Source organism: Drosophila novamexicana, unplaced genomic scaffold (assembly GCF_003285875.2).
Source record: "Drosophila novamexicana strain 15010-1031.04,08,12 unplaced genomic scaffold, DnovRS2.1 tig00001813-arrow-arrow-pilon, whole genome shotgun sequence".
Taxonomy (NCBI): Eukaryota; Metazoa; Arthropoda; class Insecta; order Diptera; family Drosophilidae; genus Drosophila; species Drosophila novamexicana.
This window is the reverse complement of record NW_020824895.1, coordinates 31,473-55,078: the sequence shown is the minus strand read 5'-3', so window position 1 is coordinate 55,078 and position 23,606 is coordinate 31,473. Positions and strand designations below refer to the sequence as shown.

At 40.9% G+C, this 23,606-nt stretch overlaps 1 protein-coding gene across 1 annotated transcript in view; it reads right to left on the bottom strand.

The window, feature by feature from the left end:
• LOC115768495 (carbonic anhydrase-related protein 10) overlaps positions 1–22,968 on the bottom strand; it is a 45,079-nt gene extending 22,111 nt beyond the window's left edge. Inside the window, exons 1-5 of the mRNA XM_030713081.1 lie at positions 22,887–22,968; positions 4,121–4,168; positions 728–864; positions 432–623; positions 154–316 (exon numbers count right to left, since the gene is read on the bottom strand). Of these exons, the coding sequence (XP_030568941.1) occupies positions 154–316; positions 432–623; positions 728–864; positions 4,121–4,168; positions 22,887–22,968 (622 nt within the window). The remainder of the gene's footprint in view (positions 1–153; positions 317–431; positions 624–727; positions 865–4,120; positions 4,169–22,886) is intronic.
• Positions 22,969–23,606: the final 638 nt, after the last annotated feature.

The window sequence follows — 23,606 nt, the reverse complement described above, 5'->3', positions numbered from 1 at the left end:
CGAAGACATAATACGCTTTATTTAAACAGTCGCAGATAAATATGAAGAGCTTCATTTAGGCAAGAATTGTTGGTAAAAGTTGCTTTACGACTGCGTAATTGATGTAATTAAAATAACTCGTGCCGATACTATCGGTTAGGGGTGGGTACTCACCTTTATAGAGCACCTTGTTGAATGTGCTTGTTATGATGCGCAGCTCGGGATTGGGCGTTTCGCCAATTTGCACCATCAACGAGAGCCCGACAATGCCCTGTGATTTATGCTGCGCCTCGGACATGTTGTGGTACAGCTCCTTGTTGAAGCCATAGATTTGTATCTGTATCCGTGTGTGTGTGTGTGTGTGTGTCCGTGTGTGTGAGTGTGAATATGTTACAACATTAATATTGCTGCTGGTTGGTCGGGCGGGACTGGCCCGACGCTGATTGACTTACCTCGCCCGGGAAACTGTAGCCCTGTATGAAGTGCTCGGAGCCGCGACTGTTCTCGGTGCCGTAGTGTATGTAAATCTCCTCGAATTGGTAGCGATAGGCCAAAGGACCTCCGGATATGTTCACGTGCTGCTTTGTGTCCTTGTCCACGCGAAAGACGAGTGATTGACCCGTGTTGTGCAGCGTGCCGGAAACCTGTTGACGACACTCGGTGTTAGTCAAACAGAGAGAACGGTAGAGAGCGGCATAAAGCGGTAGAGAACGGAGGGCTGAGTCCTTTCCGGTGGGGTCGGGCTTACCTTGTGCTTATCAATGTGCAGCGGTCGCAGGTACGGATCGAAGAGCAGCTTGTCGGGCACCACATCAATGGGCGACTGGCGGCGTCCTTTGTTGCACATATTCCACTGCGGATTGATGAGGCCCCAGAAGCTGGGACCTGCAAGTAACAAATGTCGAAACAAAAATTGATCAAAAAAACAATAAATAATTAATAAAGCAGCCAGTAGTCGACTAGCGGATGCTCTATCTGTAGGTAGTTGTTAACTGAGCTCGAAAATTAAATAGTTCTATGGCTAACAAAAGTCCACCTGACAAAATTTCCAGCTCTAGCCCTAATCGAACTTGAGTTTCTTATATGATAAAGAGTGTCATAGCAGCCAGCTTTTGCCAACCGCAGAGCTGGGAAAGTTAAAGCTAAACGCATTTGGAACTCTGTAGAGAAGCTACAGTCGAGACTTGCCAAAGATCGAGCCCAGCTTGTGTGCACTACAGGGTACAGGTACAGGTGTGATATATATAAGATAAAAAGTGTCATAGCAGCCAGCTTTTGCCAACTGCTTTGTTAATTGCAGAGTTATGGAAACCTTAAATTCAATAGGAACTCTCGAGAGAAGCTTCATTCGAGACTTGCCACAGATTGTGCACATTATTTGTACAGGGTATACAAGGTGTGATATATATGATAAAAAAGTGTCATAGCAGCCAGCTTTTGCCAACTGCTTTGTTAACTGCAGAGCTATCGAAACCTAAAAATCTCTCGAGAGAAGCTTCATTCGAGACGAGACCAAATAAACGTGCCCAGCTTGTGTGCACTTTATTTGTACAGGGTATACAAAGGACCTGAATGATAGCTGCCAGTTTGACTGACTGTCAATCGGTTGTCCTCGCAGCACTGCTGGGCAAATGGAAATCGAGTTGTCGACCCCTCGATCCCCTCACATCCAGCCGAATTGCAAACAACAAGTCGACAGTTCAAACACCAAATGAAATTTCATAAGCTCCTCCTGCTCGCACCGTTCGGCTCGGCTCGTCTGTCTGTCAGTTTAAATAGCAATTAAATGATACCAAATGGGTAGTTGCCGCGCCCACCACCTACACTTAACCCGGAGCTGACCCACCCTGCCCCCTGCCCCCCTGACCTCAGCCTAGGTAAGCGATAGTTGGCGCTGCGTATGTTGTTTTGCCCGAGCTGCGAAATGTTCAATTTGATGTGATGGACAGAAAACTGTCGAAACTTTTCAAAACAACAAACCTCTCCCTTCCCCTGTCAGCCCTCTGTAAGAGGAGTGTGAAGGGGGGCGTGGGTGGGGGGGGTGGTAGAGCGGGGGTTGACCATATGGAAAAAATTAAATATTTTCTGCTGTTGCATTTTTTCGCAATCCAAATACGGAAAAAAAAGCAAGAAAAATAATTAAGAGTGCGCTAGTCGGACGTGCGCGACTAGCCGATACCCTGGGCCCTCTGCTTCTTCTTTCTTTAAGCCCCATTAAGGTTTTCCGCGCATTCCTTTATAACTCTGTCGTTTGAACTCAGATCTTTTTCAAGGCTTAACTAAGGCACAGAAAAGTGCGTGCATACCCAAGCACAAGTCTTTGTGGAACGTGGGGAGTTTTTGCATAACTCCGAATAATATATTCCCCATCTGTTTATACTATTGATAAGGTATCTCATTTCTATTGTCTTCGAGTTAAGCTTAAGTAATTAATAGTAATAAATATTATTAATAGTAATAAATTAAATATTAAAGTTTCAGAGATAGACGGCCATCTTTGATCAACATATTTTATACTCTCACTCAACTCTTTCCAGAGTTGATTTCGTAGGCTCATCCACAAAACCTGACAAATTTAATGAGCTGCACAGAAACCCGAAGCGGAATGTATTTTTTCCCGATTTTCGCTATGAGCGGGTGCTGAGGTAGACCCGGTAGACCTCATTTTAGAGGGTGTGCCTATGAACTACCTCAGAATGCTGGCAATGTGAGAGAGAGAGAGGGAGTGAGTAGCTGTGCTGTGTGTATATATTGATGATAAGTGACACAACATACACACACACACACACACACACACACACACACACACACACACACACACACACACACACACACACACACACACACACACACACACACACACACACACACACACACACCCTCTCACAGGCACACCCTGCTCCTAGGCATTAAATGGCAAAGTTTAAAAAGCGCCGCGTGTCAGCGCAACTTTTGTGGCTCCCTGCCACGCCTCCCCCATGCTGCATGCTGCTGTTGATGCTCATTTTGTGTTTGCATTCATTCACTCACTCACTCACTCATTTACTCACCCATTCATTTATTCACTTATTCATTCGTTTTGTTGCCAGTTTTGTTTTTGGTTTGTCTGTCAAGTGGCTCTACCTCTGGCCTTGCTGCTGCCCTGCCGCTGCCCCTGTCTTTGCCCCTGGTGCATAAATAAAACTGCGTCCTGCTGCAACCTGCAACAAAAATGGCCACCGACCCGGTCGGCATAGGCCGCGCCCCGTACAGCCCACGCACAACTCGTTGCAACTCGGGAGCATTATCCACAAATATGTTGCCGTTTATTTTATTTATTTTCCTCACTTTCATATTTAATTTGCGCAAACCAATTCAATCGGATTACATGACAAATAGCAGTCTCTCTCTCTGTCTCTCTCTCTTTCTCTCTCTCTTTCTCACTCTCTCTCTCTCTGTCTCTCTCTCTTTCTCTCTCTCTCTCTCTCTCTCTCTCTCTCTCTCTCTCACTGTCTATCTCTCTATATCTCTATATCTATATCTGTATCTGTAGCTGTATCCATATCTATATCTGTATCTGTGTCTGTATCTGTGTCTGTATCTCTATCTGTATCTGTATCTTCTTCATCTTCTGTTAACCTTCCTTCTCTTATTTTCTCTCCCATATCTTGCTTTGCATCTCTCTATTATATTGCTGTCCATGAATCTCCATCTTTATACATTTCCCACTCCATTTCTAATCAAATACTTGTACCTCCTTTTTAATACATTCGAGTTCCCACAAATGTTTCGAATGTTCAAAACTTATGAATGCATTTGTAAATCAGTTAAGCTTGAATGAGTTACATTTAAATATGATACGCCAAGTCGGGTTTTTATTCACTTTTTAACTCTGTTCATTTGCATTTGTTTGCTCAGGCATTTGAAATATTCGCTTGAGCTTAAACCGAGCACTTGGTATTTACAAAGGGCGGGAGTGACAAATTTATTCGCTCTATCGATTGAGTGCAGCGAGTATTTGCCACTCGTTACATTTGTTAACGAGTGAATGCATCGAGTGCTGCTCGCCAATGTCTGCAGAGTGTTTGTTCTTTCCACATTTTACGCACACTTTAAATTCAATTGGAATTTACTTCTGGATTCGAATAAATATGTAACTTACCGGAAATGCCATCGTATGTCCACCATTCCTCCCAGCTGGACAGGACCTCTGCGAATGGGAAAAGAAAAGAAAAAAATATTTCAGTCGAGAGACAAAAAGACAAGAACGAGAAATGCATTAATGTGCCAGGACTTTAAGCCAAGCCAAGCTCTACGCAAAAAAAGACTTCCTTATACCCCGTTGAAGAAATTTGTCTAGCAAAGTCTCATTTTACACGCTGGAGCCCCGTTAAGAGATGCAAAATGCAAAAAATGGTCGTCAATGACACCCGGATATAGGAACTAGGCGCTGGCAGGCCGTAGACCCCGTTTAGCCTTTGGTGGGAGGGAGAAGCGGCAAAGCAGTTGGCAGCCAAATCTTTGGCTTTTCAATGCGCATAATTCGCTGCCAATGTAAACAGCGCATGAAATCAACTAATGTAGGACTTCCCCTTTAGTGTGAGAAATGAGGCAGACAAAACAAGCAAAGCAGCTTCTCTTTTTGTTGCTGTTTCTCGCTGCTCGCTTCTCGCTTCTGGCGTCTCATGTCTCGCTGGCAGCCATCGAGACGCCATTGCGCGCCGGGCATGTCTGGGGGCTTCCTTCGCCAAATGCGTGTCGCATGAGTCAACACGGTTCAACATGCTTCTATTTCTGGATATGGATGTGCCACCGACTCCTGCTCCCCTCTCCAACTTGCCACTCCGACTCACCGACTCCGGCTCCGTCTCCGGCTGAGTTCTGGCAAACGTTGTCGCCAGTCGGTCGGGCGCCAATAAAGTTTACACTCAGTTGCCACATTTCGTTTATGGGCAAGTTCTGCTTCCGTTTTATCAAGCGACAGACAATTTTCGCTATTTTTCTTTCGGACCAACCCCCCTCAGCCCCGGCCCCAGTCCCATCCCCAATCTCTGCCCCGCCGTATTCAAAATTTATGCTATATGCGTTCTGCCGCAGCGGGTGAGCATACAGTCCACGGCGCAAGGCGTGCGGCTTATGGGGGGATGTAGGATGTAAAGTCTGCTCTGTTAGACGGAGAGGGAGAATGGGTGCCGTCGGCCGACGACTGTGGAAGGGGCGATGGGGGAAGGAAGGGGGGGGGGCAATAAAGCCAAAAGAAATTGCTGCAAGCCAAAGCGGAAGTTGAGAAAGGGAGTCGCTGAAATCGTTGCTGCTTCCTGCAGCTACCAGCTACAGCGTTATGCTATGTCTTCTTTTCAAATACCCTCACTCAGCGTGTCCCTCGACAATTTGAAGTGAACGAGAACTACTTGAAGAGGAAGATATATTTGTCAATAGCAAAATGTAGCTGCAGCTTATTAGCTAATGATTAGTCTTTGTTCGTTTAAACCCTCAACGTCGAGCTCCGTGTGCCAAATAAGGTCCCCAACTTATTATTTCGACCTTTCGACTGCAGCAAACTTCTTCAAACTTCTTCTCCTAAAGTCTTTTGCTGGAGCGTGTCGGTAAAAATATCGAAAGAGCTCGGTACTGCATAAGGTCTTGCTTTGCTTATAATGCAACCAAGCAAATGCCTAATCGCCCGTACTTCACTAGGTAGTAAATGTATAAAAAAGCCTGTCAGATGCAGCTACCCTGCAAACAGTTATCTTTCCAAACGGGTCCTCAAATGACTGCAGTACTTCATACCTAATGTTAGAAGATATTTACAGCTGATGGCGCAGAAGTTAATGCTGGTACCAGGCCGGTACGGCTCTATTTGAGAGGGTGCTGCATTGGCTCGAGCTTTTTATTATATTTATTCATAATATGGCACAAAAATCATTTCTGATAGTTTTAATTGAATAAAAATATCGTGAAATAACAATGGATAAAAATTGTATCCGGTACTGCAAAAGGTTCTTAGGCTATCGATTTACCCTACCATCGATGCTAGATTAGTAACAGGTTGTTTTAAAATAGTTTTTATGCCAATTAGACTGAGTTGGTATTCAGTTCGCATTATTTTGCTCTTATTATGGAAAAAACTGCCCGGTACGGCTCTTGGATGCTACCGTACAGTACCTTATATAGGAAAGGAACTCGATTGAGAGCACTTAACATATGAGAAAGTGTGCTTAACTAGCGTATTCCCACTTTATTTATAATGTATGTAAAGTATAAACTATATCAAGAAGGCTTTTAAAAGCAAAACGGACCTTTTCAGGCTCGGGGAAGGAAGGTAGGGCCCAAACGAATTTACAGGAATAAGTGCATGATGAGCGTTTTAAATTTGTTTGGGCAGTAGAGAGGGTATCAAGGCGGCGTTCTAAGACTAAGTAAGATTGTTTGAATTGTGGGTAAACTTGGGGAGAGGCGGTGGGCGGGGTGGTGCTGTGGTAGGCGGTTTGTCGTGTTGCTTTTCTTAAAATAACAATGAACGTCCGTTCGGTTGGATTCGCGAGTTGCCGTCACTTCATTTTGTTTGTTTGTCGCGTATTTTGTGGGATAGTTGTTCTTCTTGCTCTTCCTCTTCCTTGTGGCTCTTGTTCTTGCTCTTATTTTTGGCCAAGCCAAGCAAGTTCTGTTTCTGTTTCTGCTTTTGCTTCTGCTGCCTCTCCGCTTAGCGCTGCAAAGTATGCTATTAAATTGGCCTCGCAACCAAGTCAAACCGAAAAATAGCACAAAGCCCTCAATAAAAAACATTTGAGAATGTTTTACGGCATTTTGCAAGGGTCGGTTTTTAGCCCAGCCCCCCCACCACCGCTTCACTGGCCCACCCATTAGTCTGTAGTTTCTAGTCTCAATCCGATTCGTTTCATCTCTGATGATTCGTCAACAGATTGCACATTTTTAGCGGGTGCCTTGCCCCGGCCCCATAGCGAACCCTGGCCCCCTTCCCTGTTCCCTGCTCCATGCCCTGCGCCTTGAGTCATTTGGCAATTTGGTTTTTATGCTGCAACAGCAACTTAATTTATTGTTATAACAGTTTTTCGGGCCACATTCCCGGGGTTTTCTTATTTTGCTCGATCAATTCGATGGCCGGACCGAGTGTCGCCACTTTGTTGGATGCTTTATGAAGAGATTTGCCCGGCTTTCATTATCTATTCAAATGGCCTTCGTTTTGGGGTTGGCACTTCTTATTTTTTCTTTTTGCTGTGAATTCAACTTTTCAACTGTTATCGGGCGGGGTTTTGCCACTTGTATCCTAATTGACGTTCAACATTTGCGTCGATAATGCTCAAAACAATTTCGCCACAATTTCGCTTTTATGTGAGTTTCGCTTTTGTGGAAGCACAAGTTCTTTAAACCTTAATTGGTTTGTTTGCTTAGAAGTTTTCAAGTCGAAAGTCAAATTGGCTCAAAGTAGTCATGACTATTTCGCCCGAATTTCGCCTATCTTTTCGCCCGCATTTCGCCTTTTTATTTGTTCTAGCGAACAGTTCCTTCCTGGAATCTGTAGTTATTTAAACTACTTTGACTAATTGGCCTTTTGCTTAACTCTCTCTATATATGCTTTAAGCTCGAGTTTTATTGTCTCGCTAAAGAAATTACCCGGCGTTGCACGCGTCAAAGTAATTAGGTGGCAAATGCAAGCAAGCTAGCAAAATGATTTATCCATTCATCGACTGATACAAAGCCATTTAAGCTTTCCATTATTTATTGATAAACAAATAAATATTGAATTTAAATTAATAAATAATACATTTCTTGTTCTCCCTCCTTAAGAGGGAAAGGTAAGTAGCAGAATTGCAAACTTTGGCAAGATTTGAGCCGGCGACTTTCCGCTTGCTGGTTCGACTTTTGTTACCTAATTAGTTCGCCCCCTCACTGCTCCAATCGCAAAGTCATTTATTTGGCACAAATTTAATATGCAAGCTTAACAAAGTTTTGATGTTTATTTGGCTGTCTTGTCGTCGCTTTGAGCTACATTTTGTGTTAATCTCTTGTACGTTGTTTGGCAAACAAAAACTTTGCAATTATTCGAAATTCGTAATCGAGCCAGCCGCAAGGCGGGCAACAAAACAAAACTTAACGGCTTCTGCATATTGGTAATGTTGCCCGCCATGCGCCCGGCCTATCGATAACAAGAGCGTTGCGATGACTTAATTAAATAGTTGTCGTTGTTCTCGTTAAATCAAAATCAAAATCAAGCGCCTGGCGCCGCAAAGGGATCAAGAGTCGTAATGTGCTCCTTGATGGTGCTTGTTGCTGTTGTTTCTCAAAGCAAAGTGGCTATGAAATGACAACAAGAACAATAGTCACGCACACGCACACACACACGCACACACATTCATTTTCTATTTGTACAGTGTGTGTGTGTGCGAGTGTGTGTGCGTGTGTGTGTGTGCGAGTGCTTATAATGGCGTCGCGCATCAAAAGACAACACGCCCTCGTAGCTAATTCATATCCAGGTGCGGACTGCAGCTGAGCTCAAGGGGCCCAATCGGGGCCCAGTGTTCCGTAGCATGTTTGTTTTGAGTGTTGGTAAACGTATATTTGAGTTAAGGCTTATGCTTGATACCAAAAACAATTTGGAAATTTGTTAGCCTTTGCTAAAAGCTTAAATATTGTAAATATTGGAAAGTGTTGAGAGTGTAGAACGTGGTTTTTGGATTACATATAGATTTTATACAGTTGTACAACACTATGCCAGAAACAAAACAAATGCTGAGGCTGGCAAACCTTCTTTTTATAGACTCTCAAGTAATTGAATTATTTTCTGAGCTAAACTTAAATTTGTTTCTAACAAGCTACTGTTCTTAGCCTTTTTGAAAGGAGATTTGATGTCTTTTTATGGCTGCAATCAATATTCGCAACCTGCTCACACTTAAGTCTATTTGTGCCTATTCTTCTTCTTAAGTATACCTTACCCTGTCGCGAATTCTTGCAAGATGTAAACTCACAGAAGCGTAATATAATAAAAAACAAACACATATTTAAAGCTTTGAATCTTATCTTAGAAGACAAAAATAATATGAACAACATTTATTTGATCAATTTTTAAGAATTCTTTTTTACATGAGAATATCAGGAAAAGTTGAAGAAAAACTGCCAGACAGACAGATATTATTTGGGCATTGCTTTTGCCTGTTAAAATCGATAGATAAACGACTCAGTTATAGACTTTCAAGCCAAATATCTATTTTGCAACTATTTGTATAGTAAATGTAGCCTATTTTGTGTAGCCCCACATTTTGCGGCCCAATCGGTAAGTCCGCTCCTGTTTTCTTTAATTCGAAATGAATGCAAGACACGCGACAACAAACAAAGGCGAGCGAAAGCCCGAAAGTTAAATCCGTAATCCAAAGACAATGGGTAAACCGCAAACGTACACACACTTCCACACACACACAGACACACACACACGGACACGGACACGCACACTAGTCAGCCCTTTTATGTGTAAATTATGGGTTCAATATAATATTGACAAAGAATCAATAAAGGAAATGTCCTTAAAATTAATAGGCGACATTCTGATATCGAATTACTCGCTATGTCATCGCTTTTAATTAAAATTTCTAGACAAGGGCGCGACACACACACACGCACACACGCACACACACACGCACACACATGCGCTGGCATGTCCTGGCAAAATTTATGACTTCCTGTTAAGCGCGCTCAACGAACGCTGATTAGTATCTGGAAAGCATCTGAAGGATCCATCAGTTTATCAAACTGTCGCCTCGGCGCGAAGATTGACGGGCATAACTTTGGTCTGTTACCACCCCTATACCCACCCCTACCCCCTACCCCTTCGCGAACATCTCGGGTTACGGCAGGAACTTGCGTTTCGGTTACGGATTGGCCGCCGTTTCGGCACTTTGGCGGCTTTTTGTTGGTTCTTTGTTGCGGCAAGTTTAACGTTGGGTTAATTTGCGTTAATAAAGTTGGCCAATTGCGGCAATTCACAGTGAAAGGCAATACCCTTTTTCATGGACTCACATTCAAAAGTTTTCTTCAAACACAAAAAAAAAGGGGCAAGTGCGTCGGCAATGCCCGACTAGTCGATGCCCTGCAACCAAAAGACAAGCTAGCGTCACAAATAGTTGACTTTTACACACAGCGTCTGCTTTGCATTAACTTCGGAGCTTATTGTCCGATCTTTATGTAACTTACAGGGTAGAAATCTCGCAAGCTCGGCAATGCCCGACTAGCAGGTGCCCTGCCCTGAACGACAAGCTAGCGTCGCAAATAGTTGACCTTTACACACAGCGTTTGTTCTGCATTAACTTCGGAGCTTATTGCCCGATCTTTATGAAACTTATAGGGTAGAAAGAATATCTACGGCACACTGAAGATTTAATACCTCTGCAGACATTTGTGAGAAGATATTTCTTTGTAAGTAATATTTTGCCTTGTAAGATCCAACTATTCCATCGATCTCTCCTATATTCGTAAACCTATATAATACAGTAGCCCGATGTTCAGATAGAAGAGAATATATCGCATCTTTCAACTTTTGCTATGATAAATATGATATAATGCCACGCTCTACAGGGTCATGCTTCAAACAATCACCATTTAATTAAAAAACTTTTTATTTTGCACATTTTTCGGCTACTTTAAAAAGGTGAATTTACATTTCGCACACATTTGACACAGAATTACGAGCAACAAAAGAAACAACAATAACAATTGTCGGGCCATTACACGATTTCTCTGAACGTTTTTTGGCAAACTTTTTGTGCGTTTCTCTAAATTTGGTATGCCCTGTACTCAATGCGAGAGGGGTATATATGGATTTTGTCAAAGTGTATGCATCCACGATTTCTTAAGGCACATATATTCCTGATCAGTATCAATAGACGAGCTGATAAATATCTATATCGATATCGGTTTTGTGGCTTATCGATTTGGTTATTTTGGCATAACTCGAGAAATATGAGAGCTGACTTTATCAAATTTGGCATGTAGCTGCCTTTATAGGATGTACACATGAAAAAGCTTTCACATTTTTGAAGTTTTTCCCGTTTGTCCCCTAAAACAGAATTTTGCTGTACTGAACTCATTTTGAAAGCTAGAGCTTTGGGCTTTGGTATATGCACACTTTTTTATGCCATATTTAAGCGCTGAAAATTTGATTAAGATCGCAAGATTAACTCCCGAGTTATTCAAGAATGCATGTCCGATATCCTGCAAAGAAGAAGCTTAGGCTAAGAGCAGAAGAAGAGGCACAGCTTGTGCTTGTCCTTGTTTCCTTCCTTTTGTGTAGAAGCATGTCTTCACTGTAGCTTAGGGTATCTACCAGTCGGTCAGTTTGGCGGCATTTGGCTTGGTGCTTTTTTTTTGTGGGCTGCGAGCCATAAATGAATTTTAACAAAACGAAGAATTGCCAAATTGTTGGCAATGATATCAAAAGTATTTGTTGTTGCTTTCATTGTTGCTGTTGATATTTTTTCTGTGGCTAACAAAAAAAAATTGCAAGTGAGAAACACATTTTTTTGTTTCCTGTTGTTTTTCAAATAAAATTCCAATTTTAGCTGGCGCCGTGGGGACTCGCCGGCGACTCCGCTGCGCGCCCCACGAAACTAAATTAAACAAGTAAGAGGTTCTAGTCGGGAGCTCCCGACTAGAAAATACCCTGAACCCTCTTCTTCCAACATCAAATGCATATATTCTATTTTAGAAGCTATATGTCCAGTTTGGTGACTCTAGCTCTTATTATTTACCAAAATTGCCAAAAAAAAAGAGGATATCGATATCGATTTTTATCGATTGCTTGGAAACGGAGTAAGTTATCGATTATCGGAAACAAACTCGATCTGCGCGGGAACTAGGAGCATCTACATCTAAGTCTCTGGCTCTTATAGATTCTGAGATCCTTGCGTTCATACATACGGACGGACGGACGGACAGACGGACGGACATGGCTAGATCGACTCGGCTATTGATGCTTCCTTCTGCCTGTTACATACATTTCGATTTTGCACAAATACAATATACCCTTTTTACCCATTTGTATGGTATTAAAATAGGCCAAAAAAAAAAAAAAATAGGAGACAAAAAATTTGAGCGAAAACAAAAACAGGAACAACATGGCAAAAAAAAACAACAACAATTTTTTTTGCAATTCACGCGATGAGTTAACAGCAAAAGTTTATGTATATTCGCAGCCCCTCAGCCCCAGTCCTAGTTCCAGTTCCAGTCGCAGTCGCAGGTTTTTATGCGAGTGCTCCTGGCGCTATTATTATTTGTACTAAAATTCGTTTTGGGCAGCGCCCTCTGCCAATCTATTTGCTTTGACATGTGAGCCGTTTCCATGGCCTTTGAATTTCAATTCGAGATCTCCTTTTTTCTTTTTTTTTCTAGCCGATATCAAAATGTCGATATTAAATTGTTGTTTATTACTTTTTGTGTGCGCTTTAACTAAAAACCTGATGCAACAAATTTGCTTTAAGTGTTGCTTAACATTTCGATCTCTAACAGCTGTTATCTAGAGATCTGTTAAGCGAACTGTTAATGGGAGAGTTAACAGAGAGAGGGGGAGAGAAAGCTATGAGACGCAACTGGACTGGCGAATGTCTAACAAGAACCAGATGCAACAAATTTACTTTGTGTGTTGATTAACATTTTGATCTCTAACAGCTGTTATCTAGAGTTCTGTTAAGCGAACTGTTAATGGGAGAGTTAACAGTGAGAGGGAGAGGGAGTGAGAGAGATGCGAAGCAACTGAACTGATGACTAACAAGGTCCAGATGCAACAAATTTTCTTTAAGTGTTGCTTAACATTTTGATCGCTAACAGCTGTCATCTAGAGTTCTGTTAAGCGAACTGTTAGTGGGAGAGTTAACAGCGAGTGGGAGAGAGACAGCTGCAAAGCAACTAAGCTGAGCTGTTCGGCAATGCAGGTTAGTTGTAAATTAAGTTGCAGTTCTTTTCTAATTATAATCAAGCACTTTTGTAAGGAGTGCACGACTAGTAGCTACCCAGTGGCCCAGCTCTCGCTTAAGCAGAGTGTGCTCTACTAGAAGTTGTTGTTGTTGTTAAAAAAAAACCATAAAACCCGCTGTAAGGCTAAAGAAAAGAAGTCCCGACTGGTTTATACCCTCTGTATAGTCGTCAAGTCGTTAAGAAAATACCATATGTGTATAAAATGTTCTCCTCTAATAGATACATTGGTTTTCTCTTACTTCAATAATTTGCCATGCCAATTTTGACAATGCTTATCGTCTTCTTCTCGCTTTCTTATCTTCCAAGGGGACAACGTGTTAGACTTACTTCTCATGCACGTAAAAAATTAGCCATTTGTATGTCAGCTTAGTATGCCCTTTTTCATTTGCCAAGTCGCAAAGAAACTTAATCCAGCATATCGCTTTCGTCTCGCTTTCTTATCTTCCAAGGGGACAAGGTGTTCACTTTTGTTCCTCTGCACGAGAAAGATGAGAAATGTTCATCTCAGTTTCGTAACACTAGAAGTTTAACCCAGCATATCGCCTTCTTCTCGCTTTCTTATCTTCCAAGTCAAAACAATCCAGAATTTTCTTTTTCCCATTGAGAAAAGTGCCTCGTTTTCTTATTACTTTTTTCGATATTCGCCATAGCATGGTAACACCAAGCATATCGCTTTCTTCTCTCTTTCCTATCTTCCAAGGGGAAAGTGTATAACTTTTCCTTTTAATTGGGAAATGTAGCTCGTTTTTACACCACCTTCCTGTTACTTTGACAATTTTCCCAAAATAGGGTCTCATCCAGCGTATCGCTTTCTTCTCGCCTTTTTAACTTCTATAAGACTTCCCTTTGCCCATGTCGCCAGTTGCTGCTGCTTAAAGAGTATACGACTGTGTCGGCAATACCCCAATTCGAAAACCTTTTCAGCCAAGAGGCTAAACTTTAAATAAAACTTAATATTTTCTATGCAAATACGTTGGCTATTCATACAAATGTGTGCACAACTTTTTGGTATTATTTAAAAGCCGACCAGATTTGTGGTTGCAAAGGTCGACAAGCCACTAAATGGAAAGCTGCCCAAGCCCGAGCGGGCCGAGCGTGCGAGGGTGTGTTAAAAAAAAAAAGAAAAAAGAAACCAAATGTAAACAAACAAAGCGAATACCCTGCTTCTCCCCCCCTCTCCGCCCAGTTGAGCTGACTAAAAAACATGCTTCACACTCTTTTTTATATTTTTTGTGTGAGTTGTTTTCGTCTCTTTTTTCTGTGAGCACAATTCACAGTGGCAAATTGCATGGGCCCGAGGCGCATGTTGTTGGACGGACTCTCTAATGGCCAATTCCTTGACATGCCACACACACACACACACACACACACACGCACGCAAATAATTATGGTAACAAAAAGCTCATGTTAAGTTTCTCATCGAGCGTCTGAGGGGGGCAAGAGTGCTAGAGAGGGTGGGAGGGAGAGAGGGGGTGAGATAGAGGTAGAGAGAGAGAGGGGTACGACGAAAAGAAAAAAAGGCGAACCTCGCAACGTTTGAAAACCATAATTTGACTAAAAACCGTCTAGACGCGCCAACTAAGCAACTATCCAACTATCTTAATAAGTTGCCTGGCAAAAACTTTCCGTACCATTCCCTCAGCCCAATCCCTTCCCCGCCGCCCCAGGCAGAAGAGGTAGAGCTAGTTCTTGGTTAGCTCAGGAAGTTGCCGCTGCAGTTTTGTGGCATATACAATTTCGATAATAAGCAACACAGAAAGAGAGAGCGAGAGAGAGAGCGAGCGCATTAACTGTCGGACAGAGTGCCCAACAGTGAGTGAGGGAGAGGGGGGCTGTTTTGCCATTGTGGGCGTGGCACACGTGTGCAATGCTAATGCGAGTCACGTCAACGCCGCATACGAAATCGTTGAAACGTTCCCAAAAGCATGGCAACCGTTCAACTTGCCACAAGTGAACCAACTGCACAAATACACAGGCGCCACAGAGCCGAATACCCTGTGCCTGCGTCCCAGCGAGTTGTCCCTGTCCGTGTAGCTCGTCTTAAGTCTACCGCCACCATTCCTGCATAGCTCGGCTGACTGTCAGCCAAACCTTAAAGACGGCTTTCAATTGTGAATGCATGCCAAAAACTAAGACTGAAAATCGTCTAATTAAAATCGATAATTATTGATACTCTAAAAAAAACAAGTAAGAGGTTCTAGTCGGGAGCTCCCGACTAGCGGATACCCTTAATCCTCTTCTTCCAACATCACATGCATATATTCTATTTTAGAAGCTATATGTCAAGTTTGGTGACTCTAGCTCTTATTATTTACCAAAACTGCCCAAAAAACAGGATATCGATATCGATTTTTATCGATTGCTTGGAAACGGAGTAAGTTATCGATTATCGGAAACAAACTCGATATGCGCAGGAGCTAGGAGCATCTACATCTAAAATGTCTCTAGCTCTTATAAGTTCTGAGATCCTTGCGTTCATACATACGGACGGACGGACGGACAGACGGACATGGCTAGATCGACTCGGCTATTGATGCTGATCAAGAATATATATACTTTATAGGGTCGGAGATGCTTCCTTCTGCCTGTTAGATACATTTGGATTTTGCACAAATACAATATACCCTTTTTACCCATTTTTAATGAGTTCAGGGTATAAAAACGCCAATTAATTCGTTCTTTAAGGATGCAGCCCAATTTGAATCAACAAAATTACTCGGATTTTTATACTCTTGTTGGAAAAAGACATCTTCGAGCCCTTTAAGTATATATATACATATATATATATATATATATATATATATATATATATATATATATATATATATATATATATATATATATATTCCTGATCAGCATCAAAAGCGTAGGCATTTTATTGAAGGGCAGCAGAGCTCGAAGAAACTTTTGTCTCATATCTGCAGATATGTTTAACAAGCAGAGCACTCATTTAATATGCTGCTCACTTATGTTCTAATTAAGCTAGGGTATTCAATATTCGGTGTGCCATTCATTATAACCTAGAGGGTATAATAATTCTGCCAAGAAATGTGTAACGCATAGAGGGCGACATCTGCGAGCCCATACAGCTTACATATTATCTTTAGATAAGGTACAGGATTATATAAGATAAGTATTTATCTTGATCGAGTCGTTATAGCCATGTTCCCCTGTCTGTCCTTTCGTTCGTCTGTTCCTATTCGAACTAGTCTCTCAGTTTTAAAGCTTTCGTCTTGCAATTTGGTATAAGTTCGTCTAAGTGAAAAGTCGCAAGAGGCTGGATCGAAACACTATATCATATAGCTGTCATAGGAATAATCGGTCGATAATTAGTTTCTAGTATGGAAAACCTTTTGATTTATCAAGATATCTTGATCAGAATCTCACATCAACTGGCTTAACTATGCTGGCTAAAGCCAAAGCTTATCAAGGTCGCTTTTTTTGCGCATTCACAAGCTGCACTCTTTTCACATGCAAACTGCAAAGCCGTTAGGCAAAGGGTATTTAAGCTTCGGCTTGCTTAAACTAATCTTACTTTCGCGTTTTGGTTTGACTTTTTGTTTGAGTGTCGCTGTCGCATTCGCTTCCGCTTTGGCCCACTTTGAGGGGCAGGGGCCAAAAGCTGGCTCCAATTATTGGCGTTGCATGCAATATTCTGTCTCTGTGTGTGTGTGTGTGGCATTGGCCTTTAAGTGACTGCAACAACAACAATATGAGCAGCTGGCTTTAAGCTTCTCTTATGTCGATTTGTCGATTGTCAGTCGCCATTTTTGCCCCACGGCCAAAAACTCTTCCAATGTGTCTGTATCGGACAGACAAAAGCACAATCAGCTAAACAGCCACACACGCACACACACACACACACACAGACAAAAAAAATGTCTATAATCCATGGCATTGCGCCATGTCAAAGTGATTTTTCACCTCAAGGGCAAATTTAACACAATAATTTGCACAATTTGTCAAAACAACCCTCGGGCTAAATGGTATCATAAACCACAACAGCAGGCAGTCAGACAGTCACACACGCACACTCACACACACGCACACACACTTACTCACATATATATATATATATATATATATATATATACACTCAGTCGAGTTAAAAAGTCAGACAAGTTGATTGTCCTGCGTCCACGCCTCCATCTTCATATATATGTGTGTGTATACCCTGTAGCCATGGGCATGCTGTCAATAGGGTTTACCACATCTAGGACAAGCCTAGGGGGTAGACACAGCCTATAGCCTATAGAGCTACAGAGCTTCTTGGTTCATATATATAAATATACAGTAAAAACTCTGCCAAAGGACACTTGGTTTTGGGCAAAAACCTTTCTCGTTGGAACATTTGTTTTAAAAGCATTATAAATTGGACCACGCCCACTTTCGAGCCTTGAGGTCTAGAGATTCGAAGTTTCAACTCAAAACAAGCTTCCATGCTTCTAAGTTCTCAAATTAGATTAATATAATCCTAAGTCTCTGAAGATGCGCGGAGCAGAGGCTGCAAAAAACAAAGTAGCAGAAGATACGCTGAAAAGGCACAGGCGATGAGGAAGCAAAGAAGAAGCTTAAAAAGAAGCACAGGCGCTGCAGATGACAAGAAGAAGCACAAGGAAGAAGCAAAGAAGAAGCACAGGCGAGGAAGAAGCAAAGAAGCAAAAAAGAAGGACAGGCGCTGCAGAAGGCAAGAAGATGCACAAGGAAGAAGCTAAGAAGAAGCACAAGCGAGGAAGAAGCAAAGAAGAAGCACAGGCGAGGAAGAAGCAAAGAACCAAGAAAATAAGCACAGACGCTGAAGCAGTGAAGAAGAAGCAGACGAGAAGAAGAAGGAGCACAAGCGAGGAAGAAGCAAAGAAGAAGCACAGACGAGGAAGAAGCAAAGATGCACAGACTCTGAAACAGTGAAGAAGAAAAAGCAGACGAGAAGAAGAAGGAGCACAAGGGAGGAAGAAGCAAAGAAGAAGCACAGACGAGGAAGAAGCAAAGATGCACAGACTCTGAAACAGTGAAGAAGAAAAAGCAGACGAGAAGAAGAAGGAGCACAAGGGAGGAAGAAGCAAAGAAGAAGCACAGACGAGGAAGAAGCAAAGAACCAAAAAAGAAGCACAGACGCTGAAGAAGCGAAAATGAAGCGAAGAAGAAGCACAAGCGCTGCGCGTGTTATGCATAGAAGAAAGCTGGAATCTGCCAGATTCGGAAACTTTTCTTACTTGTTTCTCATTTCTGGAATATTCGCGCACTTCTTTAACTTCTTTCTCATATTTGAAGTTTTAACTTGGCTTTCAACAATCGATAGGTTCCTGGTACGCCCCGCCCCGCCCCCCTCCCCCTTCCGCCCCCTCTAGCTGCTCGGACTTGGTAAATATGAAATGCAGAAGGTGAATTTCAAGTGCAAGAAGAGCTGCAACACAAAAAATACATAGAATGAAAAAACGAAAAATATGCACTTAATGAAAAATTGAACTTTTCCGCATATTCAAATATATCAATGCGCTCTGCCCCTCAGTGCCACGCCCCCTCGTCTCTGGTGATGTTGAAGAGTTGTACATTTAATTTGAAGTATTTTTAACAATAAATATTTCAAAGTCTCAAAGCGTTAAATCGAATTGAAAACAAAAACTCATCTCGATATTTAAGCACAACGCAAAGATTATTTTGTGTGTGTGTGTGGCACTTATCTAATTAAATTATCTGAGAAGTGTTTGAATTTAGAAAAATGATTGTGTGCCAATAATAAACTAGGAATTGTTGCACGTTATTTATTGATTATTTATCACTGAATGCTGAAATTGCCAATTTATTAACACTTGTGATTCAGCTCTAATCAATTGCCTTGCATGCCAAACGGTCGTCCATTTGGGTTTGATGCAGCAGCCGGACCTACACGGCGGCAAACGAGCCCAGGCTAGGCCAGGGTCTTAGCCAGGCTATCCAAAAAAGGTTGACCTAATTCACAATACTTATTAATTAATCAAAGTTATTCTATTCTTGAAATGATTACGTTTATCTTCGTCTTTTCGGGAGCTCGATCTCTAAACTTTGTGCTTAGTTTGTCGAGGCTTTGCCAGTCTGACAGCTAGTGCACCAATTAGAACCTGCACTTTTCATTTTGATGGTTGCATGAACCGAATCTATAATCGAGGCTGCATCGAACCAATAAGCGAGAAGTCGCCAGTTCAAAACGTCGCCAGGGTTAAACGCTTTCTTATATAGATGCAAAAGCATGGAAAATGTGAATACAAATCGTATATAAATGTTTGCTATAGCAAGCGGCATATTCGAACCAGCAAACGAGAAATCGCCAGTTCAGCAGCTGCCTTATATAAATGCAAATGTATTGTATATGAAAAGTGTATATGAATGTTCGTTATGGTGTGAACGAGCACTGTTGTCAGTATGTGTGGCATATTCGAACCGGCAAACGAGAAGTCGCCAGTTCTAACTAAGCAGCCGCCTAGCTTCACACGCTTTTTTTTTATAGATTGTAGATGCTTATGCCTGAAAGTTTGTTATAACGAGCGAGCACTGTCGTATTTGTGGCATATTCGAACCGGTAAACGAGAAGTCGCCAGTTCAAATTCATTAGCTGCTTAACTTTGTTAGTGGAAACATATAGAATAAATCGATGCTGATTAGGAGTTTGCTATAACGAGCGAGCACTGTCATAAGTGTGGCATATGCGAACCGGCAAGCGAGAAGTCGCCAGTTCAAATGCAGCAGCCGCCTAGCTTCAACGACTGTAGGCCTTTTTATATCAATTTAAGATGCAAACGTGCATACAACATATACAAGTTAGTTCGTTATAGCGAGCGAGCACTGTGATGGGCTTATTCCGCTGAGAATTCGGGCTAGTTGAAGAGCTGGCAAGAGGTGGGCCTTTAATTTGTAGCTTGCAACAAGGTCATAAAGCACAAGTGCCTCAGGGCAAAGGCAGCTGTGTGTGTGTGTGTGTGTGTGTGTGTGTGTGTCGGGCAACTGGAGCAGCCGAAAAAATATTTATGTTATTGTGCAACAAAATGCATTAACTCAACAGTTGCAACAGTTGCTGCAATTGCTGAAGTTGCAAGTGGCAACTTGTCTTCCAGCTCTGTGTATGTGTGTGTGTGTGTGCAATGTGCCTCGCACAACATTTTACATTCGATGACGTTTTCATTGCTAGATGCAACGTCAACAATAACAGAAATAGAAACAGAAAATGGAAATGGCAAATGGAATAAACTACAAAAAACAACTCTTCAGCTGTTTTGCTCGCATGAATAACTGACCAGTCTGTGTGTGTGTGTGTGTGTGTGTGTGTGTGTGTGTGTGTGTGTGTGTGCGAGTGTATGAATGAATGTATAAATGAATAAACAGTTTGAGGAGCTGCAAGTTTTGCCACGGCTGTAGCTCAGCTCGATTCGCATTGTATTCACTTTTCGATTTTTCTATTTTCTACTTTTATGTTGTTTGCCGCTCCTCGAATACCCTGTAAAGTGAACGGGCTAAAAGGCGCGCCTGACTCGCAGAGGCGAGCTTAACGGGCTCAAATCATTTCAAAATGCAAACGTTTTCTTTTTTTTTTTGTAAGCCTCAAGAACTTTTTTCTCAATTTAAGCAATCTGTGAACAACTTCGTTTAAGCAAATGCTTAACTTGGTTTAAGCCAAATTGTGCTTGCTTTAAGCACGTTTTTTTCAGTTGTGCAACTTTTTGTGTTTTTGTATTTTCCGTGGCTTTCGAGTTCCACGCGTTTTTCTCTAAGTTTTTTTTTCTTTTTAGTTTAACTTAAAGTTTTATTTGAGAATCAAGTCTGTTTCCACTTAAATTAAGTCAGCAAATCTTGTTATTTACACAACTTTGCGTCTTAATAGCTCTTTGATTTTGTTTAAGTCTCATATTTACTACGAATCCATTGGAAAACAAAATATGTAAATTAAGTACAAATGTATTTTAAGTAAAACTATTCTTAAAGAAAATGAAATATGGAGTACAGAGGGAAAATATATTAAAAAAAAATGTTTAATTCTTGATTTTAAGTTCAAAGTCTTTTGTTTCTTATTCATTTATTTTGATTCTATCCATAAATTCTTCATTCTTCCTGGAAAATTGATTTGATATTGATTTCGTTATCGATTTATTGATCAATATCGATTGTTCGTATCGGAAACTCAACTCTGAGCTATATATTCGGGATGCATCGCTGCAAGCACAATTGTATTTCGAGTTAGATTTCTTCACTTTTTTGCTGTGCGAAATAACTACAAAATAATTTCTGGAATAATTCCCCAAAAGTAGCTAAAACTCTGCTTTTAGATCAGCTCATTTATCAACAGAATATTTATTTACTTTATTATCTTAAAAACCTCAGGAAGATTACAATCTAGAACTAAGTTAAAATTCTTTTTAGTTTATTTGATTCATAAATTCTTGATCAGAAGCCGATTTGAATATGTCAACTCTGACAAATTTGTCGGATACCTTTTTTAGTTTTTTAATTTTGCTTAAAAAAACTCAACTCTTTTAAATCTATTTAAAATAATGAAAATTGCATTTTGAGTTAAGACTCTTGCTTTTTTCGTGTCTTCAAAAAAGCTTGAGTTTTAGTACAAATCATATTATTTACTTTTTTTAAATTTGTAAATCCTTGATCAGGACCCCAAACTCACTTTGAGAACCTGAACGTTTACATCAACAGTGTTGGAAAATTTTTTGTAAAATTCATAAGAAAATTGTTTAAAATCGGATTTTCAGTTGAAATTCTTGATTATTTAATATTTATTATTTTTAATTATATTCATAAATTCTTGATCTTGAGCTAAAATTGTTGAATTTATCTAAGAATTCTTTATAAGAAAAAAAACTAACCAAATTCTGCTTTTAGACGAATTTGTATTAATTTGATATTTTATATCTTGAACTCAACTCTTCACAATATATATATATATATGTATATGTATTTATTGGGTTTCCTTTCTTCTCTTTTCTAACTTCTTCTTCTTACTTCTAAATAAATAAATAATTTTAGTTTAGGAGCCCAACTTATTATTAAGCTTTAGCTTGACATTTCGATATATTGGAACATTTTTTTTAAAATTCCATTTTCCTAGCTTGAAAAACTCTTCAGAAAAGAAAATGGCGTACAATCTAGTTTTATGTTGAAATACTTTCTAAAATTTTGTTTTTGTTTCTTCACAAAATTCTTGATTTTGAATTGAATTCAATTTGATTTTGATGTGATTCTCTTGATCAGAATCCTAACTAAATAACCTTCCATCTAGTTTTGAGTCAAAATACTTTTGACTTTTTTTATTGACTTCATAAATTCTTGAGACCTTAACAAACTATGAGAACTGAAGCATGGCAACAGCTAGAGCTAATATGGATTGATATTTACCAAGAGAATACTTATAGATTGTTTTCTTCAAATTCTAGAATTATTCTAGATTCGTCACATTTGATTTAAAAAAGATTTCGATTATTTAATTAGTTTATTAAGTTAAGTTTCTACTTTGTTCTCATAAACGCTTGAACATGAAGCCCAACAATTGATATTTTATTCAATTTATCATTCGATTCAAGAAAAAGAATCGTATTTTTTTTTTGTGCTCAATTCAAGTCAACTTTTAAGCTTCAATTTTATTTCAACTCGAAATTCTATGCATTTCATTTTTACATTTTTATTTCAATATTGGGAGAACTGAGCACTTGCTACAGGCACAGTTAGCACACTTAAGTTGTGAGCTTTGATTAACTAAATTAAGTTGTGAGCTTTGACTAACTAAAGTTGGCTCAAGTGTGACCAAAGTAGGAAGCAGGAAGATCCTGCTAGGCAGGCCATAAAAGTAAAAGAGAGACACATATGAAGAGCTTTGCTCATTGGCACGCTTAAACAGGGTATCGTTCAGTCGAGCAGTTAATGTATTAGCACATTTTGTGCTTGATTTTGCGAGTGCATATTTCACTTACCGGAACTGCAAAGCAGAACGATTGCTGAGCAAGCGATAAATCCAGCTGCCGAGAAGCAGAACGTCTGTCCCTGCAATGCCATGATGGTGAGGGGGGCGATTGTGGGGAGGGAGGGAGGGGGGATGGTGGCTCAGTTGCAGCTAGAGTGGCTTTTTGGGGTGGACCCGAAAATACGTTGTCGCAGTTGATGAAGTTCTTGTCAATGTTGTTGAGCGTTTTATCTGGTTGTCAGCTAATGCACAACAGATCTGATTATCTCGCTCTCGCTCTCGCTCGCTCTCTCTCTCTCTCTCGCTCTCTCTCTCTCTCTGTTTGTCTGTTGGCTATTTGGCCTTTTAGCTGGCCGTCAAGTTTATTCAAAAAACAGCTTCGAGCTGAGTTTTTGAGTGCTGAATTCGTTTGCCGGCTTCACCGAGCCTTGGCAGCAGCAGCAGCAGCAGCAGCTCGTCTCTTGGCCACATTTTGGGCATTTGGCCCCGCCGCTGACCGCCTCCCTCTCTCTCTCTCTCGCTCTCTCTCTGTCCGTGTGTCCTGCTGCTGCACATGCAAATTTTAATTTCCGTTGCTTTCTTCGATGTGCACACAACTGACATCCTTCATTTCCGCACCACAAACTTACGTTCTCTCTCGCTCGCTCTCTCTCCCTCTCGCTCAGCTTTCTTTTCAGAATACTTTTTATTTTTTCAATATTTTTTTGTCATATTTTGCACTTGAGTGAAA